Source organism: Lotus japonicus, chromosome 1, assembly GCF_012489685.1.
Source record: "Lotus japonicus ecotype B-129 chromosome 1, LjGifu_v1.2".
Classification (NCBI taxonomy): domain Eukaryota; kingdom Viridiplantae; phylum Streptophyta; class Magnoliopsida; order Fabales; family Fabaceae; genus Lotus; species Lotus japonicus.
The window spans coordinates 95,523,086-95,544,394 of NC_080041.1; the positions used below are offsets into that span (position 1 = coordinate 95,523,086).

The following is a 21,309-nucleotide window of genomic DNA, read 5'->3' on the forward strand; positions in this document are numbered from 1 at the left end:
GGGATAATAATACTTACGTGGATTTTAAAAATAAATAAAAAATAAATTACACATCAGAAAAATAAATTAAATTAAAAAATATAATCAATTAACAAAATAAATTACTCATCTTCATTTTCTTCATCATCTTCTTCAAAAAATTATAATCCCAACAATAAACAATAAAATCCCAAAAACACCAAATCTAATTTCCCAGGGTCCTCATCATCATAACTAAGTCCAGAAATAATCAAAATCCAGAAAACAAAACCTCATCCCCACCATAACCGCCTCAAACATAAACATAACAAGAAAAAGAAACCCATAAGTGCTGGTGGTGGCCAAGAAACCCAGAAATGGTGGTGGTTTTGTTCCTCCTCCTCACTGTAGCACATATCTTCTTTCTTTTCCTCTTATTTTCCCCACTGCCTGCAACGTTTGGTATTTGCAATACAGACAAAAATGGAGGTAGCAGAACATAAGTAGTAGTTGCAACACAGACAAGAAGAAACACAACAAAACAACAACATCATCTTCTCCTTCTCCTTCTCCTTCTCCCAACCGAAACCCCCATCCCCAACCCAACCCAACCTGCAACCTGAACCTGCAACCGAAACTCCAAAAGCTACCACACCTCCGCCTCAAGCACCACTCCAAATCTGCAAACATATTGGCTTCAACCCCCACCTAGGTCGCGGGTCGGATCTGGGTTGTTTGGCAACCCGGATCTGGAAACGCGGAGCATGTGCGACGCGGCTCGGCTGTGGGGCGTTGGTGTGGCTGGATCTGCACCTGGAGCGTGTGCGACACGGCTGAGGAGAGGAGCGGTGACACGGCGGCGCGAGGGCGGCAGAAGTTGACTTGCGGCGGCGACGCAAGGATTTGAAGGGCATCGCCATTTCCTTCCTCTTTTTCCTTTTTCTCTCACAAACAATCACTGTCTTTAGAAGAAGAATAAGAAGGTGGTGTTGGGGTGGGGGTTGCAGATGGTGTTTGGGTTTTCATGGGTCCTTTGGTGATGATGAAGAAGAAGAATAAAAAGATGAAGGAGGAGGAAATGAATTTCTGGGTTCTACAGGAATTAGGAAATTAGGTTTTCTAATTGGGGGAAACAATCTTTGTTAATCATATTAGTGTTAGTAAGTTAATTAGGACTAGTTAGTTTTTAGGGTTAATTAGGGGTCAATTAAATAAATATAACTGATTTGTAAATTTTTTTAATTTTTTAATTTTTTTTCCTTGACACGTCAGCCACATTTATCCAGTCAGCATGTCAATTCATCACTCGCCGGAGCTCCGGCCTCCGGCGAGGACCTGCTCCACACACTTTACAAATAAGAGGACCCAGATTTGCAAATTTTTCGGGGAGGGACTAATTTCAGACGGCAAGACAAAGACAGGGACCTATTAGATGATTAACCCAATATATTAATATCAATTATAAGAACAATTTTTCCCACCTGTTGGGCTTGTTTTGATTCGCCATGAGCCCATTGCCAGCTGTCCATTTACCAAATTACCATCCTACCCCTAAACGCGTGTGAACAACATGTCCATTCTCAGGGACAAAACAGACGCCTATAAATACAAAGAGAATGCATAGTTGACAAAACAACCCTAGCCTCTGTTTTCGTCTGCATAAGCGATCAGATTCTTCAGAAACTCTTCTTACAACCCCAATAAATCTCTCCCTTTATAAACCCTCACATACAAATTCTCACACCACTTTCTTCCCGCTCTTTCACTTCAATTCAACTCTTCAATCTCTCAGATCTGTGAAGAAGAAGAGTAATCAAAAAAGAAAAGAAAAAACCTAGATCTTGCTTGTTCTCACAATCATTTACCCAGAAAACAAAGAAATTAAGGTCTGATATTCATAGCAAACTTGTTAATCATTTAATTAAATCATATAATTTTTGTAACGTTGATATCTAATTCTTCATACTCAGATTTCCCCCAATTTCAAAAAATTTAATCCAAGGTTTTTTAGACTTTTAATCTTGTTTTCTTTGTTTGTATGACAAATTGAGATCTGGGTTGTTTTCAAAATTTGTTTTTTCTGCGTGTGTTGATATGTTGAGAGGGAAAGTGAAGGCTTTTTGGTACTGATTAGTGTTGAATATGCAGCTTTGTTTGAAGGCTAGAGTAGAGAGTAAGGTTAAATTGGATCATCCATGGCTGAGCAAGGATTGGAAGGGAGCCAACCTGTGGATCTTCAGAAGCACCCTTCTGGGATTGTGCCTACCCTTCAGTGAGTATCCATTGACTTTGATTTTAATGCTTCGTTACAGCAGTGCCTGAATGTTGGATTGTAATTGCAAACTTGAGATGAATAACTATGCTGTCTGCTATTCGTTTTGGTTGCTTTAGATGAGTAATATGAAAGTTTGAGTTGTGGTTTGTGCATATGCATATGCTTATTCAAATCCAAGGGATCGATCATGAGTGATATTAAGATTATAACTTGCATAGGATAGTATAACCTGGAATTACACTATAACTTGCACCCTGAAAATTTATATATTTGCTTCATCCAATTAACTTTGTTGATTTTGTTGAACATGTTGTTGATTTTGTTGAACATGTGCTAAATTTTTGCTCCCCTTATTTATATTTCTTATCCTTCCCTGCTGTTGAGGTATATTGTTATCCACATTCAGCTAGTAGTTTATGGGAAGCTGATAGGATAATTACCGATATTTGGGCAACGATTCTGGCTTGATCAATTTATCATTCATTTGTATTCCAATGGCAATGATTCCTTTTAGCCATCCTGCTTAAGATTTACCTGCCCTTTTATTGGTCTATTCTTAACCCAATCAAGAATTTCAGCCTTCAAAGCTTATTGAATGAGTTTTGATGAGCTTTTGATGAGCATGCTCATAATGTATGGGGTTATAGTCCAAATGGAATTGCATGGGGTGTGTTCTTTTCTAGGTTGATGTCCCTGTATATTTCTGTTTCTTCCAAAGATAAACTCAAAATATATGGTTAGTATGCTTGTTATGGAAATTTTAAGGTAGTATCAGTTACTATGACTGGATAATTCGCTTATATATTTGCTTTGGAATCTAAAGATTATATTATTTGCACTGACAGAAATATTGTGTCAACTGTCAATTTGGACTGTAAGCTGGAGCTTAAATCGATTGCACTTCAAGCTCGTAATGCAGAATACAATCCAAAGGCAAGCTTTACTTGTTAATAATGAATACGTTTGAATTCCACCTATATGGATGTTCTGGTGTATAACATGTCTTTTCCATAGCAAAACAATGAAGGTTGACTTATTTTTGCTTAGTTGTGGAGTTTTCTTTCTTTTAAAAAATCAGTGTTTCCGTCTGTCCCAGAGAAGCTTGTTTGCCTTATAAAAATTTCTCTCAGTTTTACTGCTGTTGTCATCCACTTATTCTCTCCACTATGATGTGAAATTAACAACAGAATATATGCTTGGTACATCATTATGCTAGTTGGTCATTTTTCTGTTGTGCTGATGTCTATAATCTGAATTTTTGCAGCGTTTTGCTGCTGTGATTATGAGGATCAGGGAACCAAAAACAACTGCACTTATTTTTGCGTCTGGCAAGATGGTATCTCCTTTTGTTGCCTCTGATACTTCTGTCCAGTTTAGTTGGAATCACATGAATTGGGATAGATTTGGCGCATTGCTTGTAATGGATTTCTATTTTGTACTCTTATGCTTTGTTAAATTTAATTGGCATGGTTAGGTCTGTACTGGAGCTAAGAGTGAGGAACAGTCTAGATTGGCAGCAAGAAAGGTATACCTAATGTTCTTTTCATTTTAAGCTCATTCACCCTGTATATTATTGAAGTTTCCCAGGTTGAGGTTCTTTAAACTGGAGAGCTTTGCCATTAATGTTAGCATGTTTTATCCACGTTTCTTGAAAATATATATTAATTTCTAATTTATTTGCTGCCTCTTCAGTATGCTAGAATTATCCAAAAGCTTGGCTTCCCAGCCAAATTTAAGGTACGACTACTGTGCGCATTCTTTTTATCTCCAGTTCTTCAACAAAGTTGTTTCATTCAATTAATCAATTTGTTTTAGCCCTTCTTCAGATTTCTTACTACAAACATAGTGCTTGATCATTGATTTATTTCGTTTATATTTTGCTGTAGGATTTTAAGATTCAAAATATAGTTGGCTCTTGTGATGTCAAGTTCCCCATACGGCTTGAGGGTCTTGCATATTCCCATGGTGCTTTCTCAAGTGTAAGTATGAAATTTCATGGTGAATTTAATGGAAAACTGGACTTCATAACATCTTATCCTACTAATTAGAACTGTTTTACTTTCTGGTCCTCTGGAACATGGTTTATTCTAAAGGATGTTGTCCATGAATTGATAAGTCATCTTTAAAAAAAAACTTATTGGGTTGTTTGAGCTTTATTAAAAATAAATTATTGGCGTCACATTGCATAATTCGCATGGTTGTTTTTGAATTACAGAAAAAAATATAGTACCACTGTTTTGAACCACAGAAGATAATAATTTGACTAACACCAATGCAAAACCAATCCTGACTTCTGTGAAAGCGAAATATTCAAAATCCGGTTTTGTTTCAATTTTTATCATTTAGAAGTTGCTTTGACCTTAAGATATCCATTTCAAACACACATTACAGATACTTATGTTTTAAAAGGTTAAGATTTTTGAAACTGAAACTGGAGAACATAGTGGAGGAGTATTTTCGGTCATGATGCTTGTGTGGTAAAATGATGGAAAGGGCCATTTTGTGTTGTGTCCGTGCATGTGCAGTTGGTTTCGTAGTTTCTTTTTTACACACTATATAAGTTAGGGGAACGAATATATGTTGAACATGGTTGTTCCTGGTGGTATTAGTATGAACCAGAGCTGTTTCCAGGACTGATCTATCGAATGAAGCAACCGAAGATAGTCTTGCTTATATTTGTCTCTGGAAAAATTGTTCTGACAGGAGCCAAGGTATTATTCTTGAGATACTCCCACATGATTTTATGTTTTACCAGTTTCTTGGCTCATTGGATTAATGATGTTATGATTTCCATTTCTTTAGGTGAGGGATGAGACTTACACAGCCTTTGAAAACATATATCCTGTGCTTACTGAGTTCAGGAAAAACCAACAATGGTATGGACGTGGCTCTATTTCCACTACCTTTTGATTGATATAGATATACATGTCCTAATCACTGGATTAGGGTTGTCCTAATCATTTCTTCCGTGCTTTTTTCCATTATCTGACACTGACAGATTAAGTGCATATTTGGTTTAGCATTGGGAGAAGTTATTTTGGATAGAATTGATTCTGATAAATTTGATCATGGTAAAAGTGGGTTACAAGTGATTCAATTTATGTTTGGATATGTTTACCATAAAAGTGATTTTTATACGAAAGTAACAGATATGTCAATGAAGCTGAAATTACTTTCATATTAACTCAAAAGCTTGATCTTTTTGCTTTGGCCTCAACATGATTTTATTTGCCTGAAGTGCTTTTAAGAACTTCAGCCAAACATGTTCTGATGATTAAGAAACACGGTAGAGAAGATTAAAAGTGCTTATATGGGCGAATAACGTGAAAACCAAACATATTCTTCAGATGTTGGCCTGGATTTACTAATTGAAAGATGAAATATTTCATGTTAGATTTTGTGTAGTTTCTTTCATTACATGTGTTGTGTCTGCAGAAATAAACTGAGTTTTGTTGTTTGCGAGCATTTTCTTCATGTATTCTGGACCCAGGGTGACCGCTGTGGATGTGTCTGAAACATATCATGTGTTCTGATGTCTTGGAATATTTGCTATTAAATGGCAGATTACTATCAAGAGCAGGAAGACCATTTTCAGGCCGAGAAGAACATAGATCATGGGCTCCGCTTGATTAAGCTGTGAATATAATGACAGGAGTTCTTTGGGATGAGATAAACTAAGCCATTTTTGTTTGGTGTTTTTGAAAAAAAAAAAAAAAGGATATTCATGTGTAAATTGAACAAATTGTGGATTCAGTTTGATGTTTTCAAAGAAAAGAAAGATTCACCCGGAGTTTCAATACATTTCCCGCTCTGACTACTGAATGTTTTGAATAATGAATTGAACTTTGAGCCTGTGTTGCATAGATCTGTAGAATCGCGTTGGCCCTATATCATCTTATTCAACGATGTATTGTGTTTGGATTAGTTGTAGGAAATCTATTTTGGATCTAAAATCAATTCCAAGAAGCTCCAAAATGTATGTTGAGTAAAAGTGATTTAATGTATCACTTGAAGTTCAAACTTATTCCACCCACTCACTTATCACTTGAAGCAATGTGATTTAATGTGCCTCGCGAAATTTACTATAAATTGAAGTGATTTAATGTATCACCTCAATTTTGGATCTAAAATCAATTCCAAGAAGCTCCAAACATACACGTAGCATGTAGGTAGCATTAGGAAGACCTCCAAGCCTTACTATACCAAGAATATAACTGTCAAATCAGGCAAAACATTTACTATGACTTTATTAACTCATTAAACTGTTGTATGTATATTCAATCCAATTTACAAACTAGAAATAAACTTTCCCTATAATTGTATCACTTGTAACTCAGTGAGAATGGCAACATTAGCTATTCACGGTATTGAAGCAATGTGATTTAATGTGCCTCGCGAAATTTACTATAAACTGCATGTAGGAAATTTTTTATTTTTTACTGGAAAAATGATGAGTTCACACTTATTCCACCCACTCATATGAGGAGCTGAAGAAGGAAATGAGATAGATAAATAATGTAGTAAAAAATAGATATATGAGAAGAAAAAGTTGGTGGGTATGTGATCGAAAAGTATATCAAATTTTTTTACTACCCTCTCATCATACAACACGATTTTGACTTTGTACTCTTGAATGTAGATTGAACCAGGATTTGCAATAATAGTTCATTTAACATCAATCTGCTTTGGTCATTTCAAAAAAAAAAAAAAGTCAATCAACTTTGGTTTTAAAAATAATTTGGCTAAAAAGCATTTTTTGCCCCTAATGTTTCAAGTTGTGCAAATTCTGCCCCTACTTTATTTTTATCGACGTTTCTACACCTCATGTTTTCAAACAGTGCACCGTCTAGCCTCCGTCAGTCAGACTTTCTCAGGAGAGGTTCCTGAGTGGATTGGAGAGATAAAGAGGAGTATATGAAGTTGATGATGATAGGAAATGATATAAATTAAATTTGCTTAATGTATATATCAATTATGTATGTAACTGAACTGGTTAAATGCATGTTTTGCTCCTTACAGATCTTGAGTTTGACTCTTCAATGTGCTCTTTTTTCATCAGGGGCCAAAAGTGCTTTTTAGCCAAATAATTTCAATCAGCTTCAGTTCAAAGGCTTTAGTATCTTGTGTCCATAAATGCGATCACAAGCCTTTCGTTAGCCTTTTGTTATGACAACTCTACACGGTTGAGATTTAATCGAGTAAGGTATCCATTATAGTTAAGTTATAAAACTATGCTAGAGATCACACCCAACTTCCTGCACATTGTGTTAAGAAAAATGCAGCTCGAGACACATAAAAAACACGACTATATTTCAATTGCAGCGGGTCATGTTAGTTAATTTCTAATTAAGACTTTCCATTGCTGCATACTTGAAGATCATGGCACGAGGAAACATGAAGCACAATTCTCCTAAGGGCAAATTCACGTCAAAAAGGGGGCATCTACCTCTCTTGTTACCTTGCTCAGAATGCATCCAAGACCAACATCATGTATTTCCTACCAATGCTAACGTCATGTAAACACTAATCTCCCAACTCATAAAGGAAGATACAATGCGTTCAGTATTCTAAACTCTTCCCCCCAAAAGAAAGGCTACATAAGCCTCCAGAAAAGTTGTGTTTATCAAGTCCCTCATACCCTGTCACTATCATCCTGTTTTAATCAAATTACCAAATTGACTGTACATCTGAGGTTGGATGTAGACCATCATGGGTCTTTGAAACAGATGATGGCTTCCCTACACTTTCCGCAGAACCATGTATAGGCCATTCCTTTCTGCAGAGAAAACAAAAACCAGTTAAAATGACTTCAGTTATTATTGTTAACAATGAAAATTCATGTTAGTGGAGAACCACCGGTTACAGAATCAAGATGAGCAAGCAAACCAAGACAATGTCACACTACACGCATCAAGCCAGAAGCAGTCAAAAGGGTCACAAAAACCCAGACAATCATATGTTAAAGATCAAGTGTGTGTTTGTATTTACGTTCAAGCAGCCAAAAGCACATTTACTCCAATGACACGAGGCATAAATTGGTCAAAAGTACATTCAAACTGCCTTATAACGTGCGCCGACAGAAATACAAACACATGCCAAGTAGAAAGAACACATCCAACAAAACAACATCAGCATGCAGTTCAAAGGGTCACAATTTTGCAAGAAATGTAGACTGTGCCACTATTCTAGACTTGGTAGAACAAGATATTTGATCTCACTTTGACTTCTATTTGCAGCCAATATATCTATACCCTACATCTACAAAGGATAATCAAAATGATTATAAATAGGACTTAACATACAACTTCATGACTTAATCAAACAGTAGAACAGATGAGATTATAACTAGGAATTAACATACAACTTTATGACTTAATCAAACAGTAGAACAGATGAGAAAAAGACCTTGCAATTGTGCATGAAAAAAGTATTTTTTTTGTCCCATACCAACACACGCCCATTAATATCATCGTTTAATGAATAAATCAGCACAATAGCATACAGATGAATCCACATTGACTTATAACTTGCACTAAATCCATTACTATTCGACAAAACAGAACAAAAAAGGTATACTTGCCAAATCCAACAATTAATTTTGTTATGTATCATGCATCCAAAGATGTCCTGCAGCACAGGACTAAATTTCAATCAATTAGTTAAAATACATTCCATTTGTATCGACAACAGAAAAGCCAAAATTTGGGAAATCTTTAAAAAGAAGTAATTCTATTAGCCCACAGTGTGGGCATTTACGTGAATTTACCTTCTATTCCTATGCTTTTCTTGATTCTTCTCAGAAAACACAGGCTGGTGATGACAGCATATACAGTTTTAAAGTATACACCTCTCTTCCTTTTAGTGTATGCAATTAACCAAACAGTCAAACTATTACCAACAACCGTTGAAAGCAGTTCATCCTCATTTTAAGTGCAGCTAATTTTTCTTTACAAAGCTTATTTGTGTACGAAGGAATTCAAATTTGATTGCCCTAAGATACGCTCTCTAGCTTTCAGTCTCTTAAAATCATATTTTGATTGACTTGAGTCACAGTTTCAAGCAGTGTTGTTAATTGCGGATGACGGGTCATGGCAGAAAGCCAAAATCCCGCCATACATGACAAATAATGGCGGAGTATGGCGGGATATTGGCCATGGCGGAAAGCCAAAAAACCGCCATAAGAAACCGCCATGGCGGCGCAATAGCGGATATTTGTAACACTGGTTTCAAGCTTATTCCAAAACAGTCTAGTTATCTCACTTATAGATACAAAAACAGTCACAAATACTTAGATCATCACCTATATAGCATCTAGGGTAAAAATAATGTAAGTCATTTTTATAGATAAAAACCAAGTGCTTTTGTATCATAGTTCCATCATTTGTTATTCACCTTTGTAGCATGATGTGTTTCATTAGAAATAGAAAAATACAGAACATTCCCACCTACGATCATATGACCAATCAATCTCTAGAGTTTTACACTTCATTTTTGGTAAAATAAATGCAGGAATTTTTTTCTCATCTTTTTGCTAAACAAGTTTCATACAACTAAATTGATCAGCAATACAGATCCATATATAGTAGGGATTTAAAATTAACTATGCAATAGAAGGGGGAAAAGCCATTAGTTATTACTCACTTGGACCAACTGTTAGCCGGAGAACCCTCAAGCACATGGCTACTAACAGATGCACTGGGACTTCCATATATAATTTCATTCTGAGTAGCCGCCTCCTGAGCTGTAAAGCCGGTTGACAATGGCGGGAATAAAGCACTCTGTAACCAAGGATCATAACTACTTGAGACAGTAACAGGGCTGAAGTTACTGCCACTATGAACATTAGGGACAAAAACATTTTGAGAAGAATGGTTGCTGGAAATTATGTTATCATCTTTGTTAAAAAAAGAAGCCATAGTGTTTTGAGATGACGGAAGCACAAAATCGTCCTTGGTTGGTATGTTCATTTGTGAGGATAGCCAGCTTCCTGGGCCCCCAACCAAGCCTAAACCTTCCTGACCAAGCGGTGAAGTACTCCACATCTGCCATGTTCCTTTCTCACTTGCAGCTGCATCATCCATAAAAGAAGAATGCATGTCTTGGCCCTTGGGGGTACTTGAAAACCAATTAGAACAGTTATGCTTCTCTCGGGACAATGGGGACTCAATTGGAGATAGCCTGTTGACATCCGAACCAGCAGATATGTTTTTTAAAGAGTGAGGCTTTGATACTTCCATGTCTGTCCCAAAGCCACTGCCCAAGTCCAACTGAAAATTATCAAGTGACTCTGAAACAGGCCCTAGCAATGATACTGGATCAGGATCATAACAGGGGTCTTCAAAAAGTTCTTGCTCATCATGTCTAAGATCAAGTGAAGTACTTCCAGCAGGAGAGAATAATGGCTCAATTGCAGGAGAGAAACCAAGACTAGTACTGGTTGATCCATTTGGATGAGTGGAAATTTTGAACGGTGATGGAAGACCGAAGTGAATTGGATTATTAAATGATTGTGTAACTGGTGACTGGCCTGATGACTGAGGGCTTTTGGTTTCAACTTGAACTTTGGAATTTGGTCTACATATTACGTTTGAATTTGAGGATTGAGGTACAGTTGGAGATCGAGTGAATAATTGCTGCCATGACATTATAGGTGCTCTCCATGGCTGTGGTTCTGGGAGTACCTGCAGGGAACAATCATCATAGTAACATTGTTTCCCTTATATATATTTTTAATGTCACCACCTAAAATAATCTTATGAAACAAGCAATTAATAATAACTAGAGCAGCATATAATTTTGTTCATCAATCTTTGAGTGAAAGTTTAGAATATGACAAACAAATCGGAAGTTAGTTATAAAGGTAAAGTGTAAAATCCACATTAACAAAATTAATTAATATTCCAACACCAAAAAAACTTCCAACAAAACCTGCCAAAATAGTATTATAAAAAGACAAAGAAAAGGAGATAGAAAGCAAGGCAACTTACAGAGTTATTAATATTCCTATCATCAGCATTCAAGTTGGATTTTGCAGTTGGACGTTCAGGAGGACAAATATCTCTCCTGCTGGCAGCAGTATGAAAATGATCTACAGAACTGCTTAACTTGTTGTCCTTTGCCACAGTGGCAGATACATTAGTACCCCTTCCAAAGCCAAATGCTTTGGAAGAGGATAAAATAGTACCCCGCATGCGATCAAGGTACCTTGTTCCAGTACTTCCACGGTTGTTTGCAATGACATTTTTACTATGTGCATGGTCTGTACTCTGTCCCTTAGCACTCTCTAACCCATGTTTCTGATGCTCTCTACGATCCATTTCACTCTTTTTGTCCAAGTCCCGTTTCCGTTCACTTTCCTTTCCAGCTTTTCTTTCCAATTCTTCTACATCAGAGTTGCTCTTACTAGACCCTTTATCTTTCTCTCTTCTTTTTTCCTGACGCTTTTTCTCAGCTTCCTTCCGACTATTTTTCTCCTTACTGGGATTTGATGATCTACAGCGATCTTTTTCAGCTTCCAATTTCTCATCCCTCAGTTTCCTACGCTCCTCCACTAACCTTGCAACCTCCTCCCTCTGTTTTCTCTCTTCCTCCTCCAAATTTTCCTTCTCTAGCCTAGCCTGTCTTTTCTCCTCAGCTTTCCTTCGTGCTTTTTCCACTCTACTTTCATTGAGGCTTGCTCCATTCTCACCCTGTTTTGCTAAGAGTGCCCTATGTTCAGCATCAGATGAACATTCTTCCCTTGAACTAACTCTAAAAATCTTCCTCCAAAGCCATCTAATGCTCAATAAAAAGGATGTAAAAAGCTTGCAAACAAAAAACAAAGTTCCAGAATATGACCTCTCCGTCAAACAATGCTCATCTCCATAAACACCACCATTCTCATTCGTCCTCCAGCTGCTAGAATTACCTGGAATAGACCCACCAACCCAATTGCCGTTCTCCAACCAGTCCTGACTGCACATCCACCCATTTTCAGACCAAACCTTGCTATTTAAAATCTTTCCACTTTTTCCAACCAAGTCCTTAACTATTCCAGAATTGGAAATCCCCAATCCTGGCGGCACAGGCAAGTCTAAAGCCGGTCTCTTTGAAACATGGCCACAATACGAACACATGAACCGACCCCCACCAGGGTTCTGATCCCTATAAGGATTCAAGCAGTTCCGACACCTCCTTGTGGCTGTCTTCCTCAGCTTCTGCAACTCTATAGCCTCAGACCTCTTCCTCTCCCTAAGCCTAGCACTCCTCTTTGCCCGCCAGGCCGACAGCTGGGGCATCAAAACCTCATACCAAAAGAGAGTAACCAACAACACAATGACACATGCCAAACGAGGCGAAGTAATCTCAAACCGAAAAGCCGGCGGAAGAAGCTGAGAAAGCGCCCAGAGACCAATTAAAGGAATAACCAACCAAGGCAGCACTGTCGCAACCCGGCGTGACAGCTTCTGAATCACACACAGTATACACATTATCCTCTAACCCTAACCCACTTCCTTTTTTGTCAATATATATCCCTTTTCCGCCCAGCAAATAATCAAGAAAACCCTAACCCTATTTACCTTCCCCCTTCTTCCAAATCAACATCCAACACAGAAACCTCAGAACCCTAAAATCTCAAACCTAAAACAACAAAACAACAAAAATAATAAGAAATTATACCAAAAAAATTGAAAATGGAAATGAAATCACCCTATTGCAGCAGATAGTGCAAAAATAGAATTCGAAATTGAACCAAGAGCTAGGTCGATAGAAAAACAAGAGAGAACGATTGGGAGCTTGAACAATGGCGATTGAGGTATGAATCGGAAGAGGAAATCGAGGACTCACAGATTTGGAAACGAGAAGGAGCAAAATCTGCGAGAATGGTAGGGGAAATGCGCATGAAGGTGTACGGAGCTGGAGTAGAGTCGTTTCGTCGGATTCGGGTCGGAGCCTCCGTGGTGGTTCTTGCGCGAGAAGAGAGGTAAAAGTATGTATGAAGAAGAGAGAGAAACAAGATAAGAAGAGAGAGAAATAGTACTATGATGAATGAAGAAGCAAAAAGGAAAAAAAATTAAAAATCGGAATAAGCTATGTCAGTGAACCGGATAGATAGATAGATAGATAGATAGATTGGACCGGTGACTGACGGTGAACCGAACAGGGTCTTTATATGTAGAGTGCGATGTCACGTGAAGAGTGAGAGTCCACTGAATTGAAGCTCAAAATGGGAAACAATTGAGCTCGTAATATGTAAGAAAATACATTATGTGCTCCAGTCATGAGGAAAGCTAGTAATGGAAAAAAATCTATATATATATATATATATATGAAAATAAGGTTTTCTTCTAGAAGATCTATGCCGCATGTCCCCTCATAAGTAATTCATTTTCCCTCCAAAACAAAAAAAATCCAACATTTTTTGTTTCAACATGATTATCTCATATCCTATTTAATTCACTTAATTGTCTATTTCAAAATATTATTTTTAAAATTTCGAAAATTATCATGAGTTTTAATTATTAATATATTAAATACTAATAATTAATAATAAAAATTATTTAGATTAAAAATGAATATTAGATTTTTTATTTTACAGTATTAATTTTTAAAATTTCGATTTTTCAAAAATACATTTGATTTCTTTTTTCTTTTTTTTTCAATTTTCAGCATTACTATTTTTTTAATTTTGGAATTTTTAAAAATTTTGTAAAACAAATAAATATTTCCTATTTTCGCACTCATCATTACTATTTTTAAGAAAATGAATTTTGATGTTAAAAAATAATAATGATGACAATAAAAAAATTAATGAGTCGAACATGTCATACCAAAATCATTTCAAAAAATTAGGAAAATGTCAAGTATAATAATGGTGCATAACTCTTGAAATCAATTCAAACCAATAACTATGATTAAACCATGCTTAATTAGGAAACTTTAAATTTCAATTAAATAACCAAATGGAGCATTTCAAATCAAAAAAAGAGGTGATCGATCATTTCACAGAAGAAGACATCTGATATTTTAACTTCAAACCAATAATAACCACATAGTCATTTCCAAATTCAAATACAATCAGCGTGAATAAGACATGCATAATTAGGAAATTTTAAAACTCTATTAAATAACTACAGTGTAAATTTTTTATAGTTATTCTATTGTATATTTTTCCAATTAATCATGTATATTAATTTATATGATCATGTATGATAAAACCAACACATTTATTTTCCAATACAAAAAAAACACGATCCTCTCTTTTTTTATTTTTTTTACACTTAAAATTAATTTTTTTTAAGAATATTTTTGGGTACACCGGAAAATTATAAGACAAGGAAAATAAACTACAAGGCTAACACATAGGAAAATCCAAAAGGTTATGATCTAATTTTCTTCTTATTTTTGAATAATGAGTTTGTGGCTCTAGATCATTCTCTGGAAGAGATGAGTTTGTCGTTGTTGGCTGATGTTATGGGTGTCCCCTCTGTGAGACCTTAGTTTTCATTTCTTTTCACGCAATGTACCAAAAAAGTAAGGATTAATTCAAAATCATACTGATTTTCAATCCGTCCAAATTAATTTCCAAAAAATGAAAAATTTTATTAACTATTTAATTGAATCAAAAGAATAATAAATAAAATTTTTTAATTTATTTTTTGCATTTAATTATTTTGTTTTAGATTTATAAATTAAAATTCTTAAATTTTTGTTTAAATAATTTAGAATCCATGTTCATGGTAAGTTAGAAAAAAAAAAGTAATTATATTTTCAAAGAATAACATACTCTAAAAGAAATTTATACAAAATATTTAAAATATAACAAACGTATAATATTTTCTTCACTATATACACATTTTCAAACCTGAATGCAACATGAAGGATAAAATAATTGGTGGGATTGGTAGCTCACCAAATGAAGGGTATTGAAGGATGAAGGGTCAGAGTTCAAACCGTGGTGAAGGGACTAACTTACTAACAATTAACAACTAACATTTGCTAATAAAAAAAATGAAGATATAAGAATGTGAGTGTTATCATACATTTTTTACATATGTTTGATATGTTTTAATATATAAAGCATGATAGTATAATGTATGATAGTATTAAACCTAACAGTATTAGGCCTAATATAAAATTTATATTATACAATGTTTGGTCATACAGTGTATAACATATCATTTTATTTAATATGTTTTTATTTCCTGTTTTGATTTATGTTTTGTCTCAATCATAATCTCAACATATGAATATGATTGGTTGTTAACCAATTCGTTGCATTCGTGGGATAAAAATTTCGATCCATATATCATTACTCTTTAAATTAATATAATCTTATATTTCATAAAATGTTGAATGATGATAGATAATATAAATATGAGAATGATGTTAAAGGGTGGTGAAGACGGAGGTGGTAGTAATAGTAATAGTGTAGGTGTTGTCGTTGAGTCACTGTGAAGCATCATCTTCAACGAGTGAGAGGGACGAGTTTGTGAAGGAAACAGAGGCAAATATGCATAAATATGGGGATGTTTCGTGGCCACATTCAGACAGTGAGAGGGATGAGTTTGTGATTAATGAAAGTCCAATTGTAAGGGACAAAAACCAAGCTTTAATGGTGTTTACTAATGTGGATGATTCATTTGAGGGAGAGAACAATATACATGATATTAAGGAAACAATGACATCTCCTATTAATAAAAGGAGAGGGAGGCCTCCTAAGAAGCATGGAGGGAGTGTGTCGATGGGTGGCTCGAGGAGGGGTCGTCCCAAAGGGAGTAAAAACTAACCAACGACTTCGCGTGTTTCTGAGTTTCATTTTGATCCGATTTAAATTAAAATATCTTACGTAAAATTATCATCTAAAGAATTTTTCTCAATTAACATTAACATGTTTTATTTAAAAAAAATAGATTTTTTTTTTTTAAAATACGAATATATAATATGAAAAAAAACTTAAAATATATATTTCTAACAACTATTTATACATTTTTTAATTAAAATTAGAAAAAATTTCAAAAATATAATATTACATAAAATTTAAATTTTATATGACAAAAGTCACCCGTGCATTGCACGGGTTACTTCGCTAGTAAAATATAAAAATGGTGCTTGTGTCTTTTATGTGTGCCAGTCCCTTATCTCTATAGTTTTGCGAGGAGAACCTACATGGTTCGGTTTACATGTAGAGAAGCACACAATTGGCATGGGGAAGTTAAAAATGAAAAATAGCAAAAAATAAAAAGGGTGCTTGTGTCTTTTATAGGGCATCACTGCTCCAATCTCTTTTTCTGTAGTTTTGCAAGAAAAACCTACATGGTTCGGTTTACACGTAGAAGCACCATATTGACGTGAGGAAAGTCAGAAATGGAAAATATCAAAATATAAAAGGGTGTTTGTGTCTTTTATAGGGCATCACGTGCTCCAGTGCCTTTGCTCTGTAGTTTTACAAGGAGAACCTACATGGTTCGGTTTACACGTAGAAGCACAAGATTGACACGAGGAAAGCCAGAAATGAAAAATTACAAAATGTAAAAGGGTGTTTGTGTCTTTTATAGGGAATCACGTGCTCTAGTGCCTTTTGACTGCAGCTTTGCGAGGAGAACCTACACGTAGAAGCACAAGATTGGCATGAGAATAGTCAGAAATGAAAAAAGCAAAATATGAAAACCCGACCCACATAGTACCGTTTACACGTAGAAGCACAAGATTGACGTGAGGAAAGTCAGAAATGAAAAAAAATACATATATGAAAAGGGTGCTCGTGTCTTTTACAGGGCATCACATTCTCCGATCCCTTTTCTCTAAAGTTTTTCGAGGAAAACCTACATGGTACGGTTTTCCTTCCCCTTCCTTTTTCATCTCTCTCAAGCATGCACAATTTCATTTTCCAACTTTTTTACACCATACCAATTTCCTTCCTCTAAACATTCATAGGAATAAAGTCAATAAACCGAGCATATGTCTCGTTAACAAAATTACTATCTAGCATAGATAATTTAAAAGTTATTAATAAAGAATATTAAAATAATTAATTAATATTTTGATAAATATAAAGCCTTATTTTTCATAATATAGTAACTTTTTTATTTCTTATACATATTAATTAATTACCAAATGCTATTTTAAGAAATTAAATTAAATTTACAATTTTTTTATTTTTATTTTGAAAAGGATATTGTTTTAATAAGTAATTTACTTGGTTGGCTTTGACTACATGCAGGTATGACTACTATGAGCGATAAAATTGTCCCTTGAGAAAATGCATTTAGCGCAGGCGCACATGAAGGTATTCGGAGCTGGAGGAGACTCTTCTGATTCGGGTCGGAGCCTCCGTCGTGGTGTTTGAGTTCTTGCGCGATAAGAGAAGGAAAAGCACGCACGAGAAGATAGGGAAAGAAGATAAGAAAAGAGAGATTTGGAGAAGCGAAAAGATAAAAAAAATAATAAAGAAATCGTAACAAGCTATGTAAGTGAACCGAATAGATTGGACATGTGATAGTGAACCAAACTAGGTCTTTATATACAGTGTAACGTCACATGAAGAATGAGCCCGATGAAAGCTTAAATTGGAAACAATATTTTTCTTAACAAAATTCTTATGGTAAGTGAATATGGTTAGAGATTTTATGTTTTAAGCTATGATAACTTTAAGTAGCTTCTTAAAAAATTTATATTAAACTATTGAAATAAGTTTATTTGTTAAACATTTTAAAAATCTTCTTTTAAGGTGGAAAAATAAGTTTTAAATTGTTGAAAATCTTATCAAACAGGCTCACTAACTAACTGAAAAGAAAAAAAGAAATTTAGATTTATTTTAGAAAGCAAAATGATGTATTATTCACAGCTTTGTGCACAAAGCACAAAGCTAAAGAGGAGACAAATCTTTTTTCTTTTTGTTGTTACTAATAAAGAAATTCATTAAAAGTATTAAATTTGTATATGTTTTAAAAAAAATTAGAAATCAAATTAATTGATAATACTTATATTCAATTAATTTTTTTGTTTAACCATGAATATCTTCTATTAAGAGAATCTCCAATGTTAGTTCTTAATTCTTAGCACTATTTATGTGGGCTTGTATTGCGACATGTGCTTAAGCAACTCTCAAGCAATTTTGCTCCAATCATGAGTTCTTAGTTCTTACCACTATTCATTTGGTCCCACCAACCACATTATTTATACTTTTTATTTTCATAAAGTAATAAAACAAAACTCATAAAGTAATTAAGTAATTTGGATGAAAGAGAAAAAATAATTTTTTATGCTAAGAACTCAAAAAGTAAAACTCCTTATATAAGAACTGAGTTCTTATTTTTAAGAATTAAGAACTTCATGTCAGCACCTCCAATGGTTAAGAACTCAGTTCTTAGTTCTTAACTAAAAAATAAGAACTAAGAACCTTGCATTGGAGACGCTCTAAAGCAATTCTACTTGAGCAAGTGTTGTGGTTTTTAACAACTGCGATCAACACTCATCAGGTATATTTAGTACTACATATGTTCCTATTTAACTGTCCGGAGAGAGAAGAAATACACATATTAAGGAGTGCAATTAATTTGTTAATTTTTAGAAAAGTATTAATTGTTTTCCTATTTTACCCTCTATAATACGTTTTATCTTTCCTCATTTATTGCTCATACAAGGGCACTATTAGAAAAAACACCATTTAATACTCTCTTAAAATGTTAAGTGAAAAAATATATAGGAACAATTTTTTTTCTTCAAAGTGGACAGTTAATTGATATAAAAAGTATGAGTATTACTGACTAAATTAATGAAACTAGATTTTATGCAATTGAATAATTAATTATTAAGATTCATTGGTTTTATTTTAATGTCACTAGTTTGGATACGTATCATAATAATAATAAAAAAAACATACTCCCTCTGTTCTTCTACATAAATCTATTTTTTCAAAAAAAAATTATTTCTAAATATAAGTCATTTTACTATATCAATGTACCATTAATTATTTTTTTTTCAAAACTATCCTCATATTTAATATGAAAGAGATAATGAGATTTTAAAATAATAACTTGGAGATAAACATTTATAAGAAATTAAATAAGAGTAATATAGGGGAGTGAATATATTCTTTTACAAATTTATTGCTTCTAACTACTTTTATTAAGAAGAGAATATAATGAGTCATAATGAGTTTTGTTTTTCAAGGAAAATAGTTGGCTCATCACTCAATTTCACCTCCCCACTTTTATGAGAGAAATGAATAGAAGAGAGAAGTGAGATATAAAATGGATAATGTAATAGAAAAAAATAGAAAATATAGTTAATGAAAAAGGATGAAAGAAAACTTTAGATGTGAATACATAAAATTTCCCCCTCAAAACCACATGTAGGATGACTCTGGCTAATGTCAACCCTACTTTTGGGATGCAATTCTATTACTATAACACTCTGTTCGGATACGTAGGTGAAAATGAGAGGGATGAGTATAAGAGAAAAGAAAGAATATGAGAGGAATGAACATAGAGGAAAATGATGTGATTTTTAAGTTATTTAAATTAACAGAAAAATTAAATAGAATGAAAGAAAAATGAAAGTGATATTTTTAAAATTATTAATTTACCCTTTGACAAAATATTATTACTATGCTTTTTATTTTATATTTTAAAACTATTAAATAATTATAAATAGTTTTAATATGAAAATAAAAATGCCTAAAAATTATTAATATTTTTAAATGATTTAATATAATTTTTTAAAAATCAATAAAAAAAATAATTATTTATTTTACTTATATTTTTATCCTTAAAATTATTATGATAATATATTTTTTATTATAGTTATAATTTATTAAAGTTACTGTTGCTTAGCAAAATGGTCCTGACACATTTGAACATTTAAGCTTATAATGTATAAAAAAATACATTATGTTGTGTAGTCATGAGGAAAGTCATAAATGAAAAAGAAATAAATATAAAATGGGTGCTTGTGTCTTTTACAGGGCATCACGTTCACGTGCTCCAGTCCATTTGCTTTGTCGTTTTGCGAGGAAAACCTCCATAGTTCGGTTTACATGTAGAAGCACAAAATTTGCATGAGGAAAGTCAAAAATGAAAAAAAGCAAAATATAAAAAGGGTTCATGTGTCTTTTATAAGGCATCACGTGCTCCAGTCCCATTTCTCTACAACTTTGCAAAGAAAACCTGCATGGTACAGTTTACACGTAGAAGCATAAGATTGACGAGAGGAAAGCCAGAAATGGAAAAAAACAAAATATAAAATGGGTGCTTGTGTCTTTTACAGGGCATCACGTGCTTCAGACCCTTTTCTCTGTAGTTTTGCGAGGAAAACCTACATGGTTCGGTTTACACGTAGAAGCACCAAATTGGCATGAGGAAGTTAAAAATGGAAAATAGCAAAACATAAAAAGGGTGCTTGTGTCTTTTACAAGGCATCACGTGCTCGAGTCCCTTTTCTCTGCAGGTTTGCAAGGAAAACCTACATGGTATGGTTTACACGTAGAAGCACCATATTGGTATGAAGACAGTCAAAAATAGAAAGAAAAAAAAGCAAAATATACAAAGAGTCCTTATGTCTTTTCCTTAGGTTTTCCTCCCCTTTCCTTTTTCAACTCTCGCAAAAAATTCATTTTCCAACCAATTTACACCCTACCAACTTACTTCTTCTTAAAACTTATAGAAACAAACCGAGATAAAGTCTCATAAAAGTTTTATTTACTAGTATAAATTTTTTTAAAGTTAATAATAAAATATATTACAAAAAAACTAATCAATATTTTTGGAAAAATAAAGCCTTATTTTCCATAAAACATACCTAATATAGTGACTTTTTCCTTTCTCATAAATATTAATTAATTATCAAATACTATTTTTAAAAAATTAAAATAATTTTACTAATTTATTTATCAGTTTGAAAAATATATTTTTTTACTAAATAATTTTCTTGGTTGACTTTGACTACGTGTGGGTATGACTATTATGAGCAATAAAATTATCCCTTGTAACTATAACTAGTTGTGTAGCATCATGCACGACAAATGAAGATTGAGAAAATTAAAATAATATTTCACGGTTTTTCAAAACTCCATTTTTTCTTAAGAAACATGTATG

At 33.9% G+C, this 21,309-nt stretch overlaps 2 protein-coding genes across 3 annotated transcripts; one reads left to right on the top strand and one right to left on the bottom strand.

Moving 5' to 3' along the window:
• The first annotated feature begins 1,576 nt into the window (after positions 1 to 1,576).
• Positions 1,577 to 6,034, top strand: LOC130728060 (TATA-box-binding protein-like). Of its 2 annotated transcripts, none has more exons than XM_057579392.1 (10): positions 1,577 to 1,844; positions 2,107 to 2,230; positions 3,079 to 3,166; positions 3,498 to 3,569; positions 3,708 to 3,758; positions 3,926 to 3,970; positions 4,120 to 4,212; positions 4,843 to 4,944; positions 5,036 to 5,109; positions 5,669 to 6,034. In XM_057579392.1, coding segments are annotated over exons 2-10 (603 nt in total). In that variant the 5' UTR covers positions 1,577 to 1,844; positions 2,107 to 2,153; the 3' UTR covers positions 5,670 to 6,034. The 2 variants fall into 2 exon arrangements, with proteins under 2 accessions (XP_057435375.1, XP_057435374.1); XM_057579391.1 differs by having other exon boundaries at positions 1,579 to 1,844; positions 5,797 to 6,034.
• Positions 6,035 to 7,495: 1,461 nt separating this feature from the next.
• Positions 7,496 to 13,275, bottom strand: LOC130728059 (stress response protein NST1-like). Its single transcript, XM_057579390.1, has 4 exons — positions 13,061 to 13,275; positions 11,221 to 12,853; positions 9,875 to 10,914; positions 7,496 to 8,009 (listed from the first exon to the last, which is right to left on the bottom strand). The coding sequence occupies exons 2-4, from the start codon at positions 12,700 to 12,702 to the stop codon at positions 7,901 to 7,903; spliced, it is 2,631 nt and encodes an 876-aa protein (XP_057435373.1). The 5' UTR covers positions 12,703 to 12,853; positions 13,061 to 13,275; the 3' UTR covers positions 7,496 to 7,900.
• Between the last annotated feature and the right edge of the window lie 8,034 nt (positions 13,276 to 21,309).

Coding starts and splice junctions, on each gene's coding strand:
- LOC130728060 (XM_057579392.1), top strand. CDS start 2,154: ATGGCTGAGCAAGGATTGGAAGGGAGCCAACCTGTGGATCTTCAGAAG. Junction 4,213..4,842: donor CCCATGGTGCTTTCTCAAGT/GTAAGTATGAAA, acceptor TGGTGGTATTAG/TATGAACCAGAGCTGTTTCC. Junction 4,945..5,035: donor TTGTTCTGACAGGAGCCAAG/GTATTATTCTTG, acceptor CCATTTCTTTAG/GTGAGGGATGAGACTTACAC.
- LOC130728059 (XM_057579390.1), bottom strand. CDS start 12,702: ATGTGTATACTGTGTGTGATTCAGAAGCTGTCACGCCGGGTTGCGACA. Junction 10,915..11,220: donor ATAGGAATATTAATAACTCT/GTAAGTTGCCTT, acceptor TGTTCCCTGCAG/GTACTCCCAGAACCACAGCC. Junction 8,010..9,874: donor CCGGCTAACAGTTGGTCCAA/GTGAGTAATAAC, acceptor TTTTCTCTGCAG/AAAGGAATGGCCTATACATG.